The sequence below is a fragment of the Trichechus manatus genome, unplaced genomic scaffold (genome assembly GCF_000243295.1).
Source record: "Trichechus manatus latirostris isolate Lorelei unplaced genomic scaffold, TriManLat1.0 scaffold00021, whole genome shotgun sequence".
NCBI lineage: Eukaryota > Metazoa > Chordata > Mammalia > Sirenia > Trichechidae > Trichechus > Trichechus manatus.
In genome coordinates, this window is record NW_004443957.1 from 13,221,381 (window position 1) to 13,239,138 (window position 17,758).

Genomic DNA, 17,758 nt, shown 5'->3' on the forward strand with positions numbered 1-17,758 from the left:
CTCAGTAGATCACTCCGGGGGCCAGCCGATCTTGTATGGTAAGGACCTAGCCATCATCATAGACAGACTTCCATGGCTAATCCTAGGAGCAATTGGCTGAGATGCACCAGGATATTCTTTGGACAAGTTCTGGGCTGACAGTGGGCTAAGGGTTGTCATGGGTATCTTTCTACCCTGGCAAGTTATATCTTGAGGTTAACAGAACATTTAGAAATTCTACACTGAGAAAAGTTTTCTGCCAATAATGTGATCATTAGGGAGAAAACCTTTGGTTTTGTGTTAGAGAATTTCTTTCTCATTACTTATCTCTCACCGTCTACACTTAGGTTTTGGTTGTAATTATTTCAGATTTGCACATCATACCATCCAGATTTACCTGAGCACCGTCCCCTCACTGGCTGGTTTCCCTGTGCCACCAGTGGAAATAGACCTCAGCATGAAGGGAGTGAGCAGCCAGAAGGTAGCCTGGGGAGAGAAGATGAGGTTTGGCTCAAAGTAAGTGGCCTAAATAGCTTTTTGTGAAGGCTGTAGATTGTGTGTTTGCGTGCGTGTGTGCGTGCACGTGTGTGTGTGTGCATGTGTATGTGTGTGTGTGTGTGTGAAAAGATGCATTTGAATGGGCAGTTAGGAAATTTCTTCGTTATCTCAAAGTTTTTAGATGTTGAATTTATTCTTTTGAATTTTGGGGCTTCTTTCTTTATGAGTAAATCCTTTTATCAGAGTCTAATACACACACACAAAAGTGCACAAATTGGAAATGTACAGCTCAGTGAATTTTTATAGTCAGCACTCTTTCTAACCACCACCCAGATCCAGAAATAGAGTATTAGCGTCACTCCAAAAGGCTCTCTCTTGCTCTTTCCCAGTCATTACCCCACCAAGGTATCTACTGTTTTTACTTATCTCACCATAGATTAGTTTTGCCTAGTTTTTAACTTTATATGAAAAAATATATATAGTACAGACACTGTGATTCTTTTTTGCTCAACATTATGTATGTGGAATTCATGCATGTTGCTTCATTTAGCAGTAGTGTGATTATTTTCCTTGCTATGTAGCATTCCAGTGTATGAATATCCCACAATGTAATTTGTCCATTCTGAAACTGATGAACATTTGGGTTGTTTTCAGTTGTTCTCTAGTGCAGATAGTTCTGCTATGAGTATTTCTGTACATTCCTCTTGGTGAATGTATTTAAAAAGCTGGGTGCATTTGTGTGTGTATTTATATATATATCTATATAATATATATAAAACCAAAGGCGTTGCCGTCGATATGTTATTTAATATATTCCAACACTCTATGGCTTACCTTTTCTTTGTCTTAATAGTATTTCTAGACGAACAGAAGAAGTTCTACATTTTAATGAAGTCTAATTTATTTATCTTTTCCTTTATGATTAGTGCTTTTTAGAACTGTATTAAAAATACTTGCATATCACAAAGATATACTTCTGTATGTTACCTTCTAGAAATGTTACTGTTTTACTTTTCATATTTAGGTCTACAATCCATCTGGAATTTTTGCATATTGTGTGAGGTAGGGATCAAGATTTTTTTTCCCCAGACTAAAAATTTCTTTTCCCCACTAGACTGCACTGTGTTATCTTTGTTAAAAGTCAACTAACAATATATGTGTGGAGTTCTGTTTATTGATTCTCTATTTTAATCTATTGGTTTGTTTATCCCTGCACCAATAGCATACTGTATTGATTACTGAATATTTTTAATGAGTTTAAACATTTGATAATGTAAGTCATACAACTTTATTTTATTCTAGATTATCTTGGCTATTCTTGATCTTTCCAATTTCCATATAAATTTTAGAATCAACTTATCAATTTACACATACACGCACTAATGCAATATTGACTGGGATTTTATTGAATCTATAAGTCAATTAGGAGAGAGTTTTCTCTTTAAAATATTGAGTCTTCTAATATCCCTCCAGGTACTCAGTCCTTCTTTAATTTCTTTTATCATTTTATAGTTTTCTGAGAAAAGGGAGTTGAATTTTATCAAATACTTTATTCTGCATCTATTGAGATGATCACATGGTTTTGCCCTTGTTCTATTAATGTGTTACTTACACTGGTAAACTTTTAAATATTATATACTTGGATAAAAAATGGGGTAGTGCATTTTTCTTTGTAAATAGTTTTCGATTCTGTTTCAGAATATTTTGTTGTGTTTTGAAAAAAAATATGTTTATTAGAACTTGACTTCTAATTTTCCTTCATTTTAATGTTTTTTTCAGGTTTTACGATCAGAGTTATGTTTGATTCCTAAAACAAGTTTCTTTATTTCCCAATTTTCTGGGAAATTTTCTGTGAGATTGGTGTTAATTTTGGAGGTAGTCACCAATGAAGCTATCTAAGCCTCAAATTTTCTTTGAGGAAAAATTTTAGATTTTAGGTGGAATTTTTAAAATAAATTTGGAAAAATTTACAGTCTTAATTTTTTCTTAGGTCAGTTTTGATGAGTTGTTTTTTTTTTTGAGAAATTCATGCAGTTCTTCTAAAATTTCAAATTTATTGGCATTAAGCTTTTGTTTAGTTGTAAGGTAATCTCTGGGAGTAGTTTCAGTTTGAAGTTTAAGGGATATTTCAAGGTGATAGTCTCAGGGGTTCCCCAGGTGTCTTCCAGTCCAGTAAGTCTGGCCTTTTTTTAAGGTTTTGAGTTTTGTTCTACAACTTCTCCCACTCTATCCAGGACCATCTATTATGGCCCCAGTCAGAGCTGTCGGTAGTGGTAGCCAGACATCATCTGGTTCTTCTGATCTCTGGACAGGTGAGGCCATAGTTCATATTGTCAGTTGGTCCTGTAGACTGGTTTCTTCTTTGAGTCTTTGGTTTCCTTCTTTCTCTTTTGTTCCAGATTAGTAGAAACCAATAGTTGTACCTTAGATGGCCACTGGCAAGCTTGGCATTAAGTTTTTGATAATATTTTCTTATTTTATTTGTAATGTTTCCAAGATCTTCAGGACCTTTAATCACTCATGCTATTGTTAATTTGTAGCGTCTCTTGTTGTTTTTTTGTTCAGTCTTGTTAAGGATTTATTAATTAATTTATTACTCTTTTAAAACAACCAATTTCTGGCTCTGTTTATTTTCTCTGTTGTACAGTCTTTGCATATACATATATATTTCATATACATATATTTATATATATTTCATATATATATTTCTCATATATATATTTCTTCTCTTATTTTCATTATTTCCTTCCTTTTTATATTTACATTTAATTTAATTTTCTTCTTCTAGTAACTTGAGATGATGCTTAGACAATTGATTTTTAGCTTTTCATCTTTTTATATATATGCATTTATGGCTATAAGTTTTCTTTTTAGTGTGACTTTAGCTATAAGCCACAAGTTTTCATATGACTTATTTGTTATCACTCAGTTCAAGCATATTTTCTAATTTTCATTGTGATATCTTTTTTGACCACTGAGTATTTATAAGTGTGCTGCCTAACTTCCAAACATTTGGAAATTTTCTAGTTATCTTTTTGCTTTTGATTTATAGCTAATTCTTCTGTGGTCAAATAACGTATTCTGTATAATTTTAATTCTTTGAAATTTGGTGAGCCTCACATGATGGGTCGGCATATGGCCAATTTTGGTAAATATTCCACGCACTTTGAGAGAAATGTGTACTTTTCCATCATTCAGTACAGTATTCTGTATATTTAAGATAGGTCAGGTTTTTCCATCTTCTTGCTGAAATTCTCTGTGTCATATATGTCTTAGCTGACTTCTCTAGAGAAGCAAAACCAGTAAAGTGTATAAATAAATATAAAGGGAGATTTGTATCAAGGAAATGGCTCACCAGTCATAGAGGATGGAAAGTCTCAAGTCCCTGGGTCAGGCTGGAGGCTTCTCTTGATTCATGTAGCTGCAGGGGCTGGTGAACCCAAGATCAGCAGGTCAGACAGAAGGGCTCTTGCTCACAGGCTGCAGAGACCAATGAATCCCGAGATTGGCAGGCAAGACGGCAGGTAAACTGCCAGCTGAAGTCCCAAGAATTGGAGGTCAGTCAAACAGGAGCCAGCTGCAGGATCCAGAGTAAGCAAAAACCAGTGAGCCTTGCCAGAAAGTTCACCTGTATTGGATGCAGGCCACACCTCCAAGGAAACTCCCTTTCAACTGATTGCCTACTCACAGCCGATCCCATCATGGAGGTGATGACATTATATCAAATCTCATCATGGAAGTGATCACATCATTATACGACTGCCAAACTACATCATAACTGCCAAACCACTGAGAATCATGGCCCAGCCAAGTTGACACACAACCTTAATGATCACAATATATATTTTGTATATATTTTTTTCCGATATTTCATTTACTGTTTCCATCAGTTAAGAGATATGCATTAATATCTCCCATCATAATCTTGGAATTGTGTGTTTCTCATATAGTTGTTATACATGGTTTTATACATTGCAAAACTGTATTTTTTATTAGGTATGCAGGCAGTCCTTGCTTGCAAGATAGTAGAGGACTGTAAAAATGATGGTGCAAACTAAACTGTACAAAGAAATCTTAAGAATCAACGGAAGAATTACAATTTTTCTGTGGCCTTTAAAACTTTTTGTCACAATGTTAAAAACTTTCTTAGTTATGCATGTGTATGGAAATGAAAAAAATAGTGAAATTAATTTAGCTCACTGTAATTTAAAGCAGTAGAAACAATGAGAATTAAAACGTTTCATTTCTTTGTAAAAACCTTATCAAGAGTAGTTTGAACAGTGCCTGCCTTCTTTTACTCATCATGACTGACATTACAAAGCAAACATTTTTTCTATACCTTGGTGAACGGTCATACTCCTGTCTAAGTTTGGATCAGCTTCCGAAATTTTATCCTTTGCACTTTCAATGTCAGAAGATACAACTGAGGGTTCCATTAATGTGAATTTTTTGTTGGTATCACTTCCTCTGGGACTCTGCATATCTAGAGTCTCTCCCATGGTTTCAATGCCACCATTCCCACAGTCAGCTATTTCTTCTGTAACTCCATTTCCATTTGATTTGCATTTCATTCCAGCATTATCACTTTTCATTGCTCTGTTCCACTTTCCCCTTTGTTGATTAATTCCTTGTTTTGACTACCTATTTTTATAAAATGTCATGTGGATTTATCACAGGAAATCAGGAGGCTACATGACCACACACTTTCCTGTCTGTGTGTGAACTGAATAACCAATACACAGTGACAGATAAATGACAGACTTTGAAAGAAGTGATTTGATTGGTCACTGACTATGATGCACATCTATTATTTTCATAGTGACTTATAGACAGAAGAGCTGTTTGTGAAGTTTGTGCTTTATGCAGTTACTCACAATCAATATACTGTGCTAACTGAAATTTGAAACATATTGTGGGGACAGGTGTTATTTAACTAAATTGTGATAACTGAAATTTGTACATATTGTGACTTTCCAAAGTTAAAACTGCCAGTATATAATTTTAGAATTTCTATATTGACCTAATGGATTATCTCTGTTAACATTATGAAATGTCTTCTTTATATCTACTAATACTTCTTTCTTTAATGTAAACTTTGTCTGATAATTAGTGTAGCCATACCAATAACAGCTAGTTTTTTGCTTATGTTTGCATGTCTTCTCCCATCTTATTACTTTTAACCTTTCTATATAACTATATTTAATATGCTTCACTTACAATCAGCATATAATTTATAAAAATACATACACAGTCTAAAATTCTTTGGTTTCCAATTGGAGTATTTAGTCCTATTACATTTACGTAATTAATGACGTTTAATTTTAAATCTGCCAACTTTCTCTTTCTTCATCATTTATTCCGTATGTTCTTAGTGTCCTTTTTTCTCTTATTCTCTTTTAAACAAGTAGTTTTATTATTCTATTAGGTTGTTAGTTGTACTTTTATCGTGTTCTTAAAGTGGCTACCCTAGAGATTACTGCATGCATCCTTAGTTTATTAGAGTCTGCTATAAATTAATACTTTTACAATTCCATAGCTAATAAGAGTGCCTTAGAATGCTTTAACTCCATTTACTGCTTCCTGATTTTTTAAGTTAATACAGCTTCAAATTTACTCAATATTTACCCTCTCCAGTGCATATATTATTCCTTTCTATGTTTCTGTGCTTCCATTTGAGATTCTTTTTATTTAGCTTGAAAAAGTCTACTTATTATTTCTTTCAGTGTGGGTCTGCTGACAATGAATTCTCCTTAGGTTTTTGTGTGTTTGAATATAGCGTTTCTGAACACTATCCTTGCTTAGTATAGAATTCTAGGTGGCCAGTTGCTTTCTTTCAGCCCTCTAAATCAAGTCATTTTGTTACCTTTTTACCTACATAGTAGCTTCCTTGGAAAGTCAGCCACACATCTGATATCTATTTCTTTGAAGGCAATGTCTTTTATTCTCTGGTGCTTTTAATATTTTTCTTGTCTTTTGTTTAAAAGGTTCTCCTATTATCTTCCTAGGCCTATTTCTCTTTACATATATCTGGCTAAAAGTTTTTTAAGCCTCTTTAATCTGTGGCTTGATGTCTGTATTTAGTTTTGGGAAAATGTTTTCAAATATTGTTTCTGCTCATTCACTCTCTCCTCTTTTTCTTAGACTCCGAATATACATAAGGTAGACCTGCTTCCAGTGTCTCTCTTGTCCCTTTTCTCTCTCTTCTATTCTCGATTCCATTTTGTCTCCATGCTACAGTCTGATTATTTTCTACTGACATAACTTCTTTTTCACTAATTCTGAATTTGCTGCATATAATCAGCTGTTAAACTGTTAATGAATTCTTAATTTCGTTTATTATATTTTAATTATAGAATCCCTATTTTTTTTCTCGATTTTTTATTTCTTTGAAATTCTTCATCTTATAGTCTTAAAAATATATTAATCACTATTATTTGTGATAACACCAATATCTTAGTGACCTGACATCTGATTATACTGACTGTTTTCTCTCTTTAATTTTCTTTCATTTGGGCTTATTTACTATTATACCAAATAACGTTCTAACTGAACATCACACGCTGTGAATAAATGTTGGAGACCTTGGTTAGAATCATATTTTCTTGAAGGTAATTTATTTTTGCTTTTTGACATGTAGTACATTGGGGAAAGATCACTTTGATCCAATCAGTAATTAACATGACTCAAGCTTATACTTCTGTCTTTGTGAGCCCTGATATATTTTCAGTTTTCCCTCTCTCCTCACGGCATAGCCTTTCAGGGGTCTCAAATGAAAGCATCTGTTGAACCCTCCACCTTTATAGTCTCTGACCTACATTTCTATCTTCTCAACAGTATGTGTCTGCCAAAAGCTCTGCTTAACTTTCTGGCCTCTCACGTGCTACTTTCTGTGTGGTTTCTTACACTCTTATTCTGCATAGATTAGAGATTGAAAAATACCTCAACAGCAAAAGTGTCACAAAATATTAGGTTCCCTTCAATGTGGTTCCTTTTTTTGTGGGTGATATTGGTATTTTAAGTTCTGATTGCTTTGGGAGCCTGCAAATGCCTGCAAACATCTTCCTTTTTACTTCATCCATATTTTATAGCTGTCAAGTATACTTGCTGTGCTGTAAACTACTTTATCATAGCTGAAAGCAGGAATCTTCAACTGGAATTCTTTTAATGTAAATCAGTTAGTTACCTCATATGTTTTAGGTTTGTACCTTGTCCTTACTGTAAGTGAACTAGGAGTAATACTCCTTGTATCAGAAAAAATATATATAAAACATACTAAGAAAATTTAGTTTGCATAAATCTGCCCATTAACCATTGCCGTTGAGTCGATTCTGACTCATAGCAGCTATATGGGACAGAGTAGAACTGCCCCATAGGGTTTCCAAGGCTGTAATCTTTATGAAAGCTGACTGCCACATCTTTCTCCCATGCGTGGAGCGGCTGGTGAGTTCAAACCGCCGACCTTTTGGTAGCAACCAAGTGCTTAACCACTGTGCCACCAGGGCTCCATGCATAAAGCCACATGATACCAAATAAAATAGAAAGTGATTTTAAAATATAGGCTGGCTAGTTTTTTTTTAAATTTAAGTTATCTGAGAATTGTAAGATTTCTGAGCTTTTAGTGTCCCTTCTAGTACATGTTAATCTTGATTTGATACACAAATTTGATTTGTCTGCAATGGATCAGAGACAAATTTATGGCACAACTGACAAACAACTGGATTGGAAAACACTAACCTTGAAAACTTTTTTTCAAAATCCTTGGTTTACTAAAATGCTGCTTGCCCAGCAAAATTTACTATCGTCTCTGTTCGCATTTACTGAGATAACTTGTCTCTCTCAGTTTCCTTAGTTTCTTCTACTCTTGAGCCAATAAACCAAGAATATAAGGATTTTCTCTTACACAACATAAAATATGAAGAGTCTTGGTGGTGCAGTGGTTAAGCACTTGGCTGCTAACCAAAAGGTCAGTGGCTCAAATCCACCAACCACTCTGTGAGAGAAAGACCTAGCAATCTGCTTCTGTAAACAGTACAGTTTTGGAGACCCTATAGGGCAGTTCTATTGTTGTTGTTAGGTGCTGTTGAGTCAGTTCCAACTTATAGTGACCTTACATATAACAGAATGAAGCCTTGCTTAGTCTTACGCCATCCTCACATTCGTTGCTATGTTTGAGCCCATTGTTGCAGCCACTGCATCAATCCATCTTGTTAAAGGTCTTCCTCTTTTTCACTAACTCTTTACGTTACTAAGCATGAAGTCCTGATAACATGTCCAAAGTAAGCGAGACAAAGTCTTGCCGTCCTCGCTTCTGAGGAGCATTCTGGCTGTACTTCTTCTAAGACAGATTTGTTTGTTCTTCTGGCAGTCCATGGCATATTCAATATTCTTCACTAAGACCATAATTCAAATGCATCGATTCTTCTTTGGTCTTCCTTATTCATTGTCCAGCTGGACTATATGAAGAAGAACAATGTATCAGGATTGGACAAAGGCTCATTAACAACCTGTGATATGCAAATGACATAACTTTGCTTGCTGAAAGCAAAGAGGGCTTGAAGCACTTAAATGATGAAGATCAAAGACTACAGGTTTCAGTATGGGACAGTTCTACTCTGTGCTATAGGGTCATTATGAATTTGGAATCAACTCAATGACACGCAGCAACAGCATAAAATATAGATTCTTTTTACTATTGTTTACACTGAATCACATTTAAAGCCATTTAGTTCACAAAGTACATTCTCATGCACGTTTTTATTTGGTTCTTACAATATCCTTCAGAGTTTTGCAAGGTAGGTGTTTTTCTATTTTACAAATGAGGCAGATCTGTGAGGAAGATCAAAGAGAAAAAAAGACTCAAGGTGTGATCTCCACATCACTTGCCTTATTCAATCAGCACTCATTAAACACCTGCAGTGTGCCAAACCCAGAGCTAAGCACTGGGGATAGACAGTGGGGATATGACATGAGCAAGCAAATTAAAACATATGTGGAATTGGAAGGAAAGCCTTCCTGTCATCTTTCCTTGGATTTCTCCTAAATTCTTGAAAGATGAAGTGTCTATGAATTTAGTTCTTAGGATTTATTGTGTGTATTGTAAACTTGAGGTGCCATTAGGGGATAGAGAAAGAAGTAGGAGGCTTGCTTCTTCCCAGAAAGTGCTTTGAATTTAAGCAACACAGACAACAAATGAAGCAATGTGAAAAGCAGACACGCAGTAAGTACTTGTTGTTTGGTTTCCCAGGGAGCCCATCAACATATGCAAAATCATATGTTCATATTTATTTTCATGACTGTTCTAAAATGTCTCCAATTTGGAACAGTCTCACTCAAGCTGGACTGGTTAGCAATCCTAACAGAAATCACCACATGCTCATGGTATTTTAAATACCAGGGTCCTCCACATCAGTTATAAGTTGCGGATCACCCTTGCTACATAAAGCCCAAAGCCTGCTAACCATAATTTCCTCCCTTTTTTGATCTGACTTCAACTAGCCAAACACTACATACGAATTGTCACCAGAAAATGCAGTGCGCATTTAATTGATTGGATTTCAAAGATGAGAATCCCTAACCCTAGACACAAGGGGGAAGAAACTAACACTCATTGAGATTTACTCTGTGCCAGATATTACATTATTTATTCTAGTCCAGTTCTCTATCAGAAGTATGATTTCCCTCATTCTAAACAGGCTCATCTTAAAACTTGAGATTTTAAGAATTTTAGATAATGCAGCTAGTAAAAAACAAAGATAGCATTCAAATTCAAATCCATCTTATTTAAAAAGCCCGTGGGACCCTTCCTCTATACCAGAGGTCAGCAAACTTTTTGCGTTAAGGGCTGAAAGTAAATATTTCAGGGTTTGTAGGCCATACAGTCTCTGTTACAACTACTTGACTCTGCTGTTGTAGCATGAAAGCAGCCATAGACAGGATATAGACAAATGCTTGGCTGTGTTTCAATCAAATTGTATTTATGGATGCTGAAATTTGAATTTCATATCATTTTCACATTATTTTTCTTTTGATTTTGTTCAACCATTTGAAAATGCACAGAGCGTTCTTAGTTCACAGACCATACAAAACAGGCCTGTGACAGGCCAGATTTGGCCCATGGGCCATAGTTTGCTGACCAGGTTTCCACTAAATACTAAAGTTATTTATAACATTTACCTTATTTTCACACCTGTTGCCAAATATGAACAAAATACTGTGCTGTGGAGAGATTCAGAGATGAATGACTCACCATCTTCACCTTAAGGTACATATACTGCAGTGGACATGTTTAGACAATGCTAAAGAAGGAGGACTGTTGTAAGTCACATGCTACAGATACAATAAAGAGCAAAACAGACCCAAAAGGACAACTGATTGGCCCATTTCCCCCTCTTTCACACACACACACACACACACACACACACACACACACACACACACACACACACACACACACACACGACTTTTGTCATAATAGTCTGCTTTCAGTGCTGGATCATATCAGGGTTTTCATATATCCATAACATCCCAGGAAGGGAACTTGTGTTTTTCCTTCTCTGTAAATACTTTCTCTACTCTGTCTCATCAAGAAACCCAACTCGTCTTCTAAGATTTAGTTCAAGGATCATTTCCTTTATAAAGCATTTCCTCACTTTTTCTCTCAAGCCCCATCTGGTATAATTGATCACTTCCTCCTGTGTGCCCCCTTAACGCACCCTGCAGTCATGGTTCCTGTACACTGTTCTTGTTTACACGTCAGTCTCGCCATCCTGGTAACTCTAAGGAACTTGTCGGCAAAGATCGTAAATAGTCATTGTTGTATGTTGAGCACCAAACAGTCTGCTTATTGTACTGTTCAAAAATGTTTGGTGAATACACGTGAATAAATGATGAGGTATTAGGTCTTAGCCTTGGCAATGGACAGGATTTTGATAACACTCTTTGTGACACAGAACAGAGGTGGTTAATAGGACTGGGGACTGGGTTGGATTGAAAGGGGTAGATAGCATAGACCAAAAATAGAAGCAAACCACCTCTGCTTGCTAAACTTTTTAAAAGGTGAGATAGGAACAAAGTGATGTCTTATTTGCATTTTTGCTGATTTTTACTAGAATGAAGCATCCCACTTTACATATGGGATAATTTACATAGCAATTATCAGGTATTTAGTGTTCCTTTTTCTTTAATTTTAGTGTATTTAAATGTATTAGTTTTTGCTAAGATCTCAAATATATTCTTCATTTTCTTGTATTAGCTTTATAGTTCTGCTTTTCAAACTTTCATCTTTAAATATATTTGAAATTTGTATATAGTGTAAAGTAGGGATCCACTTTAAAAAATATGATAGACCAATTTTTCTAACACCATCCATTAAAATATCTATTCTTGCCCCGATGGTTTGTGGTGCCACGTTGATTATATACTAAGTTTTGGAATATACATGGGTCTGTTTTTTAACTCGCTGTTGTATGCCATTAGTCTGTTCTCCTGTTTCTTACACCAACTATACACTGTTTTTATTCTATTGCTTTTACCACGTAAACAGAGCTGGTAGGGCAAGACTTTCACCACCCCCTTCCTTTTGCACATTAAAAAAAATTGAATTAGCTATTCATTATTTTACAAATATTTACCTTTGACCTGTATTTTAGAATAAGCCTTAGGTCATTTCTTCTGCCTCTTGAAAAACATACTTGTATATGTGAGCTAAATTTGATCAAATGTTTGGTTTGCATCAATTTATACCATCATGTGATTTTTCTCCTTTGATCCATGAGTATGTTGAATTACACTGATCATTTTCTTTTAAATATAAGACCAGTTTTTCCTTGTGGGATGAACCCACTTGTTTATTATATATTTTAAATATACTTTTGGATTTTATTGGCTAATCTTTTATTTTTACATTTGTGTTCATAAGTGAAATTAACATATTTATATAGTCTCTTTTTATATTGCCCTTAGTGATTCAAATATTCAGATTATACAAGTCGCATAAAATTTGTTGGGCAGTTTTTCCTCTTCTTGATTTTCTGAAACTGCTTGTATAAAATAAGGATTATCTGTTCCTTCAAATTTTGGCAGAACCTACCTATAAAACCAATTGAACCTGGAGTTTATTTGAGGAGAGATTTATGATTTCCATTTAAATTTCTTTGATTTTTATTAATAGATGCAATTTTTTCTAATTCCTCCCCAATTTTGGCCTATTAGATATTTCCAGAAAGTTATTAAATTCTTCTACATATTTCGGTTTGGCACTGGTAGTTATTCATAATGTGCTTTTATTATCTTTCATCTCTATTTTAACTTATAGTTATCATTCCCTTTACATTGTATGTCTTTGAATCTTCTTTTTCTTCTTCTGGTTACATGTGCCAGAGATGTGTCTACCTTACTGTTGTCTTTAAAGAACAACTTTTAGTTGTGTTCATCTTTCTTTTTATTTTAGTTGTTCTGTATTTCATTGATTTCCACCTTATCTTTACTATTTTCTTCCTTGTTATTTCTCTGGGTTTATACTGATGTTCTTTTTCTAGCTTCTTGTGTTGAATACTTCGATAATTTGTTTTCTGTGTTCCATAATTTCCCCCCAAGTACTACTTTAATTATGTCCCATAAATTTTGACTTATACTACTTTCATTACCATTCACCTCTAAGGATTTTGTAATAACCCTTATAATTTATTTTTGAAACCATGGATTATTTGGAAACCTTGGTGATGTAGTGGTTAAGAGCTGCAGCTGCTCGTTCGGCAGTTCGGATCCACCAGGCACCCCTTGGAAACCCTATGGAGCAGTTCTCCTCTGTCCTATAGGGTTGCTATGAGTCGGAATCGACTGGACAGCAATGGGTTTGGTTTTTTTATGGATTATTTAATAGCATTTTGTTTGCTTACAGCATTGATTTTCCAGAGCATAACAACTGTTAATTGTGCTGGCTTTGTCGTTATTCAAGAATTTTCATTTTCTTCCTCTTGGCCCTACATTTTAGAAGCAATTAAATATTGAAACTTTATTCATTCAGAAAATAAGGACCCGCTCGTGGTAGAAATGCGTATTCTCCATTAGCTATTCAAAAATTATCTATCACTCTTACTATTCTCTCTATATTTTTATATGCACAAACATTTGTATAATCCTTCCTTCTATTCCCCCCTTTTTTTTTTTTAATTTGTGTTCCCAGCTGTTCTTTCTTTTAGCTCTTCATCCCTTTTTTTTTTGGTATATTTCTGTATCTTTCCTATTTAGGGTTGCAGATAAAATACAGGATACCTACTTAAATCTAAATTTCAAATAAACGATAATAATTTTTTAGTATAAGTATGTCCCATGCAATATTTGAGATATACTTATGTTTAAAAGGTTACAGTTGTTATTCAAATTTAAGTAAGTGTCCTATTTTTTGTTTGTTAATTCTGCCAACCCTTTTAGTTTTTTCTTTATTTAATCAGTTAGATCCCAATAATTTATTTAGAGGTTATTTCAACCACCCAGGCAACTGTCCAGATTCATAATTAAGCAAAAAAGAAAAATCCCATGAGTAAAAGGCACCAAATCAATCACTAAAGTCCTTGACTTTGTTCACTGAAGTTGAGAAGACCTTCTGTAAGAGCCTATTTATTTACATAGAATTCTAACAATATTAGTTATCTGAATTTTCAACCTGCTTATAGAAAAGTAGCAGCAAATTAGAATGAGATTTAGAAGCTAAGAGGAAAAAATGCGTTCAGAAGAACAACATTGTAAGCCCTATTTGCCATTAACCAGTCAAGGGACCTTATATAAATCATAGCAGACTCCCTGGGCATCACTTCTTAAAATGAAGTGTTTGGACCAGGTACTTCCTTCTAGCTCTGCATTTTAATTTTAAGCTTGATGGTGAATTAAAAAAAAGAAAAGAAAAGAAACAACATAGTTAATAAAAATATTGCTGTCTCAGGCTACTACATGCTAAGGACAGAGATAATTAAATCTCCTGATGCCTTTGGAACCTTACTACTCAAAATATAGTTGCCAACCTGCAACGTTGGTGTCATCTGAGAGCTAGTTATTACTGCAGAACCTCAGACCTATTGAATCAGAATCTGCAACTTAACAAGAATCCCTAGGGGTGATTTATATGCACATTAAACGTTACTGAGCAATGTTTTCGAGGATTGTTGTCTTAGAGTTCAATCAAATAATTGATGTTATGTTCAAAATGATGCCTCCAATTCATCGAGTGAAAGTTCAGTTAAATACAGGATCCTCTGTTTAAGGGGCAGGAACATTTCTAATGTATGTTGGAATTATTTCTATACCTATGATTGAAAATTTTAGAATGTTCTTGTGTTTCGAAAGAAAATTTTCTGTTGTTTGGAAAATTAAAATTAGCATTCCTTGGGAATGCTGCAAAAGTAGATTATTGTGCATTTGATTTTCATGCCCATCAAAAACTAGCCTAGCGCACTGGAAGACGAACACCATCTCTCAGTGGCCGGATGGTTTATTCCCACAGGGTAGTGCACTCACTTCCCACTTCCTTATTTGATTGATACTGATCTAACTTTATATTGGTTTCACACAGAAGTTTTTGCATGCCCAGACATGACAACTTAACAAACTCTAAGTTCCATGAATAATTGGAATTGCCATTTTTCTAACCAGGGGGAAAGCTTGCCTGGCTCTGCAGTGCACTCATCCATCCCCTCATTTAAACATTCTTGTTCCCAAGAAATCCTTCTCCAGATTCGTTCACTAACACCTCTTCTCACTCTCAGACTTTGTCTTAAGTGGGGTTTCCCCAGAATTTAGACTCTGAGGTGTAGATTTGCATGCAGTTTATTGAGAACTGTGTTAGAGATCAACATCTAAGGTGGAGTGACAGAAACAAGATTGGACAGAGGGAGGAGTGGAGCTGTGACACAGCTGCATGAAGGTGTCAGAATCCCACAGGGGGCCGGGATGTGCCTTCAGGGTTGTCTTTCATTATAACTCCACTCACTTCTATCAAAAGGTCACTGGGCATGGGCTATCCACTCCCCACTCCTGGGAAGTGTCATGCCCTTCTGTAAGGAGACTATTTTGAGGGCAATTTCCAGAAGGAGACTTAGCTGTGAACTAAGCGCCTCAGCCTGGAAGGCAGAGACTGAGCAGTGCACAACAGCATGCACTACAGATTGGTTTTACCCTTTGTTTCCCTCCTTCTGAGCTCTTCTACCAGAGTCTCTGCAGATTTAGCCCTGGGGTCCAAAATCACAGTGTGAGAAAATGCTCATAGAAGGAATTGAGCCAATGGGCTGATTCTAGTCCAAACTCTTCCACTGACTTGCGAAGTCATCCATTTTCAACCCCCACCCCTCCAAGCAGTAGGGATCATAATGGTAGTTCCTTGTGCATTTCACAAAATGACAAGTAGAACTCCCTCTTCTGAATTGAGAATATAAGCTCATACTGTTTATAGCCTTACTTCTACTGTGAAGGAAAAACACAGGAAATCAGCTTGATTTTGACCAATCCAAAGGCAAGAACTTGGACATGGGAATAAAGTCAAACCAGGTTTAAGCTTCTTCCCCATTTTGAGTCACATCCTCAAGCATGTAGAGAATCAAGATAGTTCAGTAATAAGAGACTGGTTGCCTCACACCATCCCTTCACCTGTTAGATTTGGACTCAGGTGGGATCCTCTGAAACTGAAACTCAGTCTCTCCCTTGTCAAAATTTGTAAAGTCTACGTAGACAGCAATATTATAAAGTTGAACTATATATAATTGCCAATATTGGATAATTTTTCACCCACAAAAAAGGAATATGGTTCAACCAGTAGTTCAAGGGTTCTTAATTTGATTTCTGTTGACTCCCAAGAATGGCCTTTAAAGGGGTCTCTTGGCTCCCTAAGATTGTATAATGCTTTTATGCCCGAGTGCTTTGTGACGCTGTTTTGTAGGCAGGAGAGGGTACAAGTGTCAACAAATTTTCTAAGGGATTTATGATTTCCTGCTCATCCCAAATTAAGAGTCATTAGTACAGTAGAAAGAATTCTGAACAGAAAGTTGGAAGCCCAAGTTCTTTTCTCTCTAGCACTTACCTAGGAGAAGCCCCTTTAGTTCTCAAAATCAGTTTCCACTTCTATAATATAATCTTTGTAGCCTGTGGATAGTGTACTGAAGATATCTCAAATAGGAATAAAAACCTAATGAGCTTGGTGGAGGCCTCAGCAAGCCATGTGATCATGCTTGGCCAACAGTAAAGTGCAGTATAAACAGAAGGTAGTACCTGCTCACTTTCTCCTGTTCAAGGGCCTCCTCTTTCCCTCTGGAATCACAAAGTGCCGTAGATGAGTGAAAATGGAAAGACACAGAAAAAAACAACAACCCAATAACTAACCAAAAGCATTTTAAAGCCTCAGAGAAGATTCTTTTCAAGTTTGTGGCGGAGTTTCAGGGTCTGCTATCCAGTGACTACCACAAAGGATGACCTGGAAGTTGAAATGCTTGGCTTCAGAGTATATTAAGTGTGTCTGTGCTCAGCAGGCAGATTGAAGTGGGTTTCTTAAGCCCAAACAGTACTGCATTAAGGAAACATTCTTTCAAGCTTACCCTCACCAGTAACCAGAGGTTAGATCGGGTAGTTAACGTGCTGCCTTTGGAAGAAAAAGCAACTGAGTGTGTGGGGTTGACCATCTTTGTCTGTCAGTCAGTCAGTATCTGTCTGCCTGCCTGTCTATCTATCCATCCAATCCATCATCTATCATCTATCTAATCTGTTTTCTCTAGTTCCAAAGCATTTTCTGATGGATACACTGAGTTATTTTCATTGGCAATCCCTCTATCTCGAATGGTTCCTCCTGGAGAAATACTTTACTTTCTAAAAGGCCTTACCTCCTTCCTTATATCTGGCCATAGTTTTGTTTCGTTTTTTCTTTGTAAGAGCCATGTTCAAATTAAATTTAAATTGCCTGAGTAATACATAAATACAATCTCCTTGTTAAAATAAATAATAAAGCATTACTGATAAAACTAAAGATCTTTTTCACCTTCTAGCACTTTGGGGTTTTTTATCTGGCATTCATGGCCCATATCTCTGATCTGAGTAGACCCCTAGAGGTGCATCCCGTGTGTTTCGTCCTGCAGGGGGCATCTGTTCGTATGATGCATTTGGTGTAGAGTGTCACGCTTGTAGTGGCAGAGGTGGCATGGGGGTAGACTAGCGCTTCATGTTGCCATTGCTCCTTCTCCAACTACTGCTATCTTTTACTTCTAGGAATATAAAATTTATTATTTCGTTTAAAGTAAAAACAGTC

General features: G+C 35.8%; 1 protein-coding gene across 1 annotated transcript in view; it reads left to right on the top strand.

The window, feature by feature from the left end:
• PAPPA2 (pappalysin 2) overlaps nt 1–17,758 on the top strand; it is a 335,895-nt gene that overhangs the window by 190,197 nt on the left and 127,940 nt on the right. Inside the window, exon 11 of the mRNA XM_004372847.2 lies at nt 349–495. Within this exon, the coding sequence (XP_004372904.1) occupies nt 349–495 (147 nt within the window). The remainder of the gene's footprint in view (nt 1–348; nt 496–17,758) is intronic.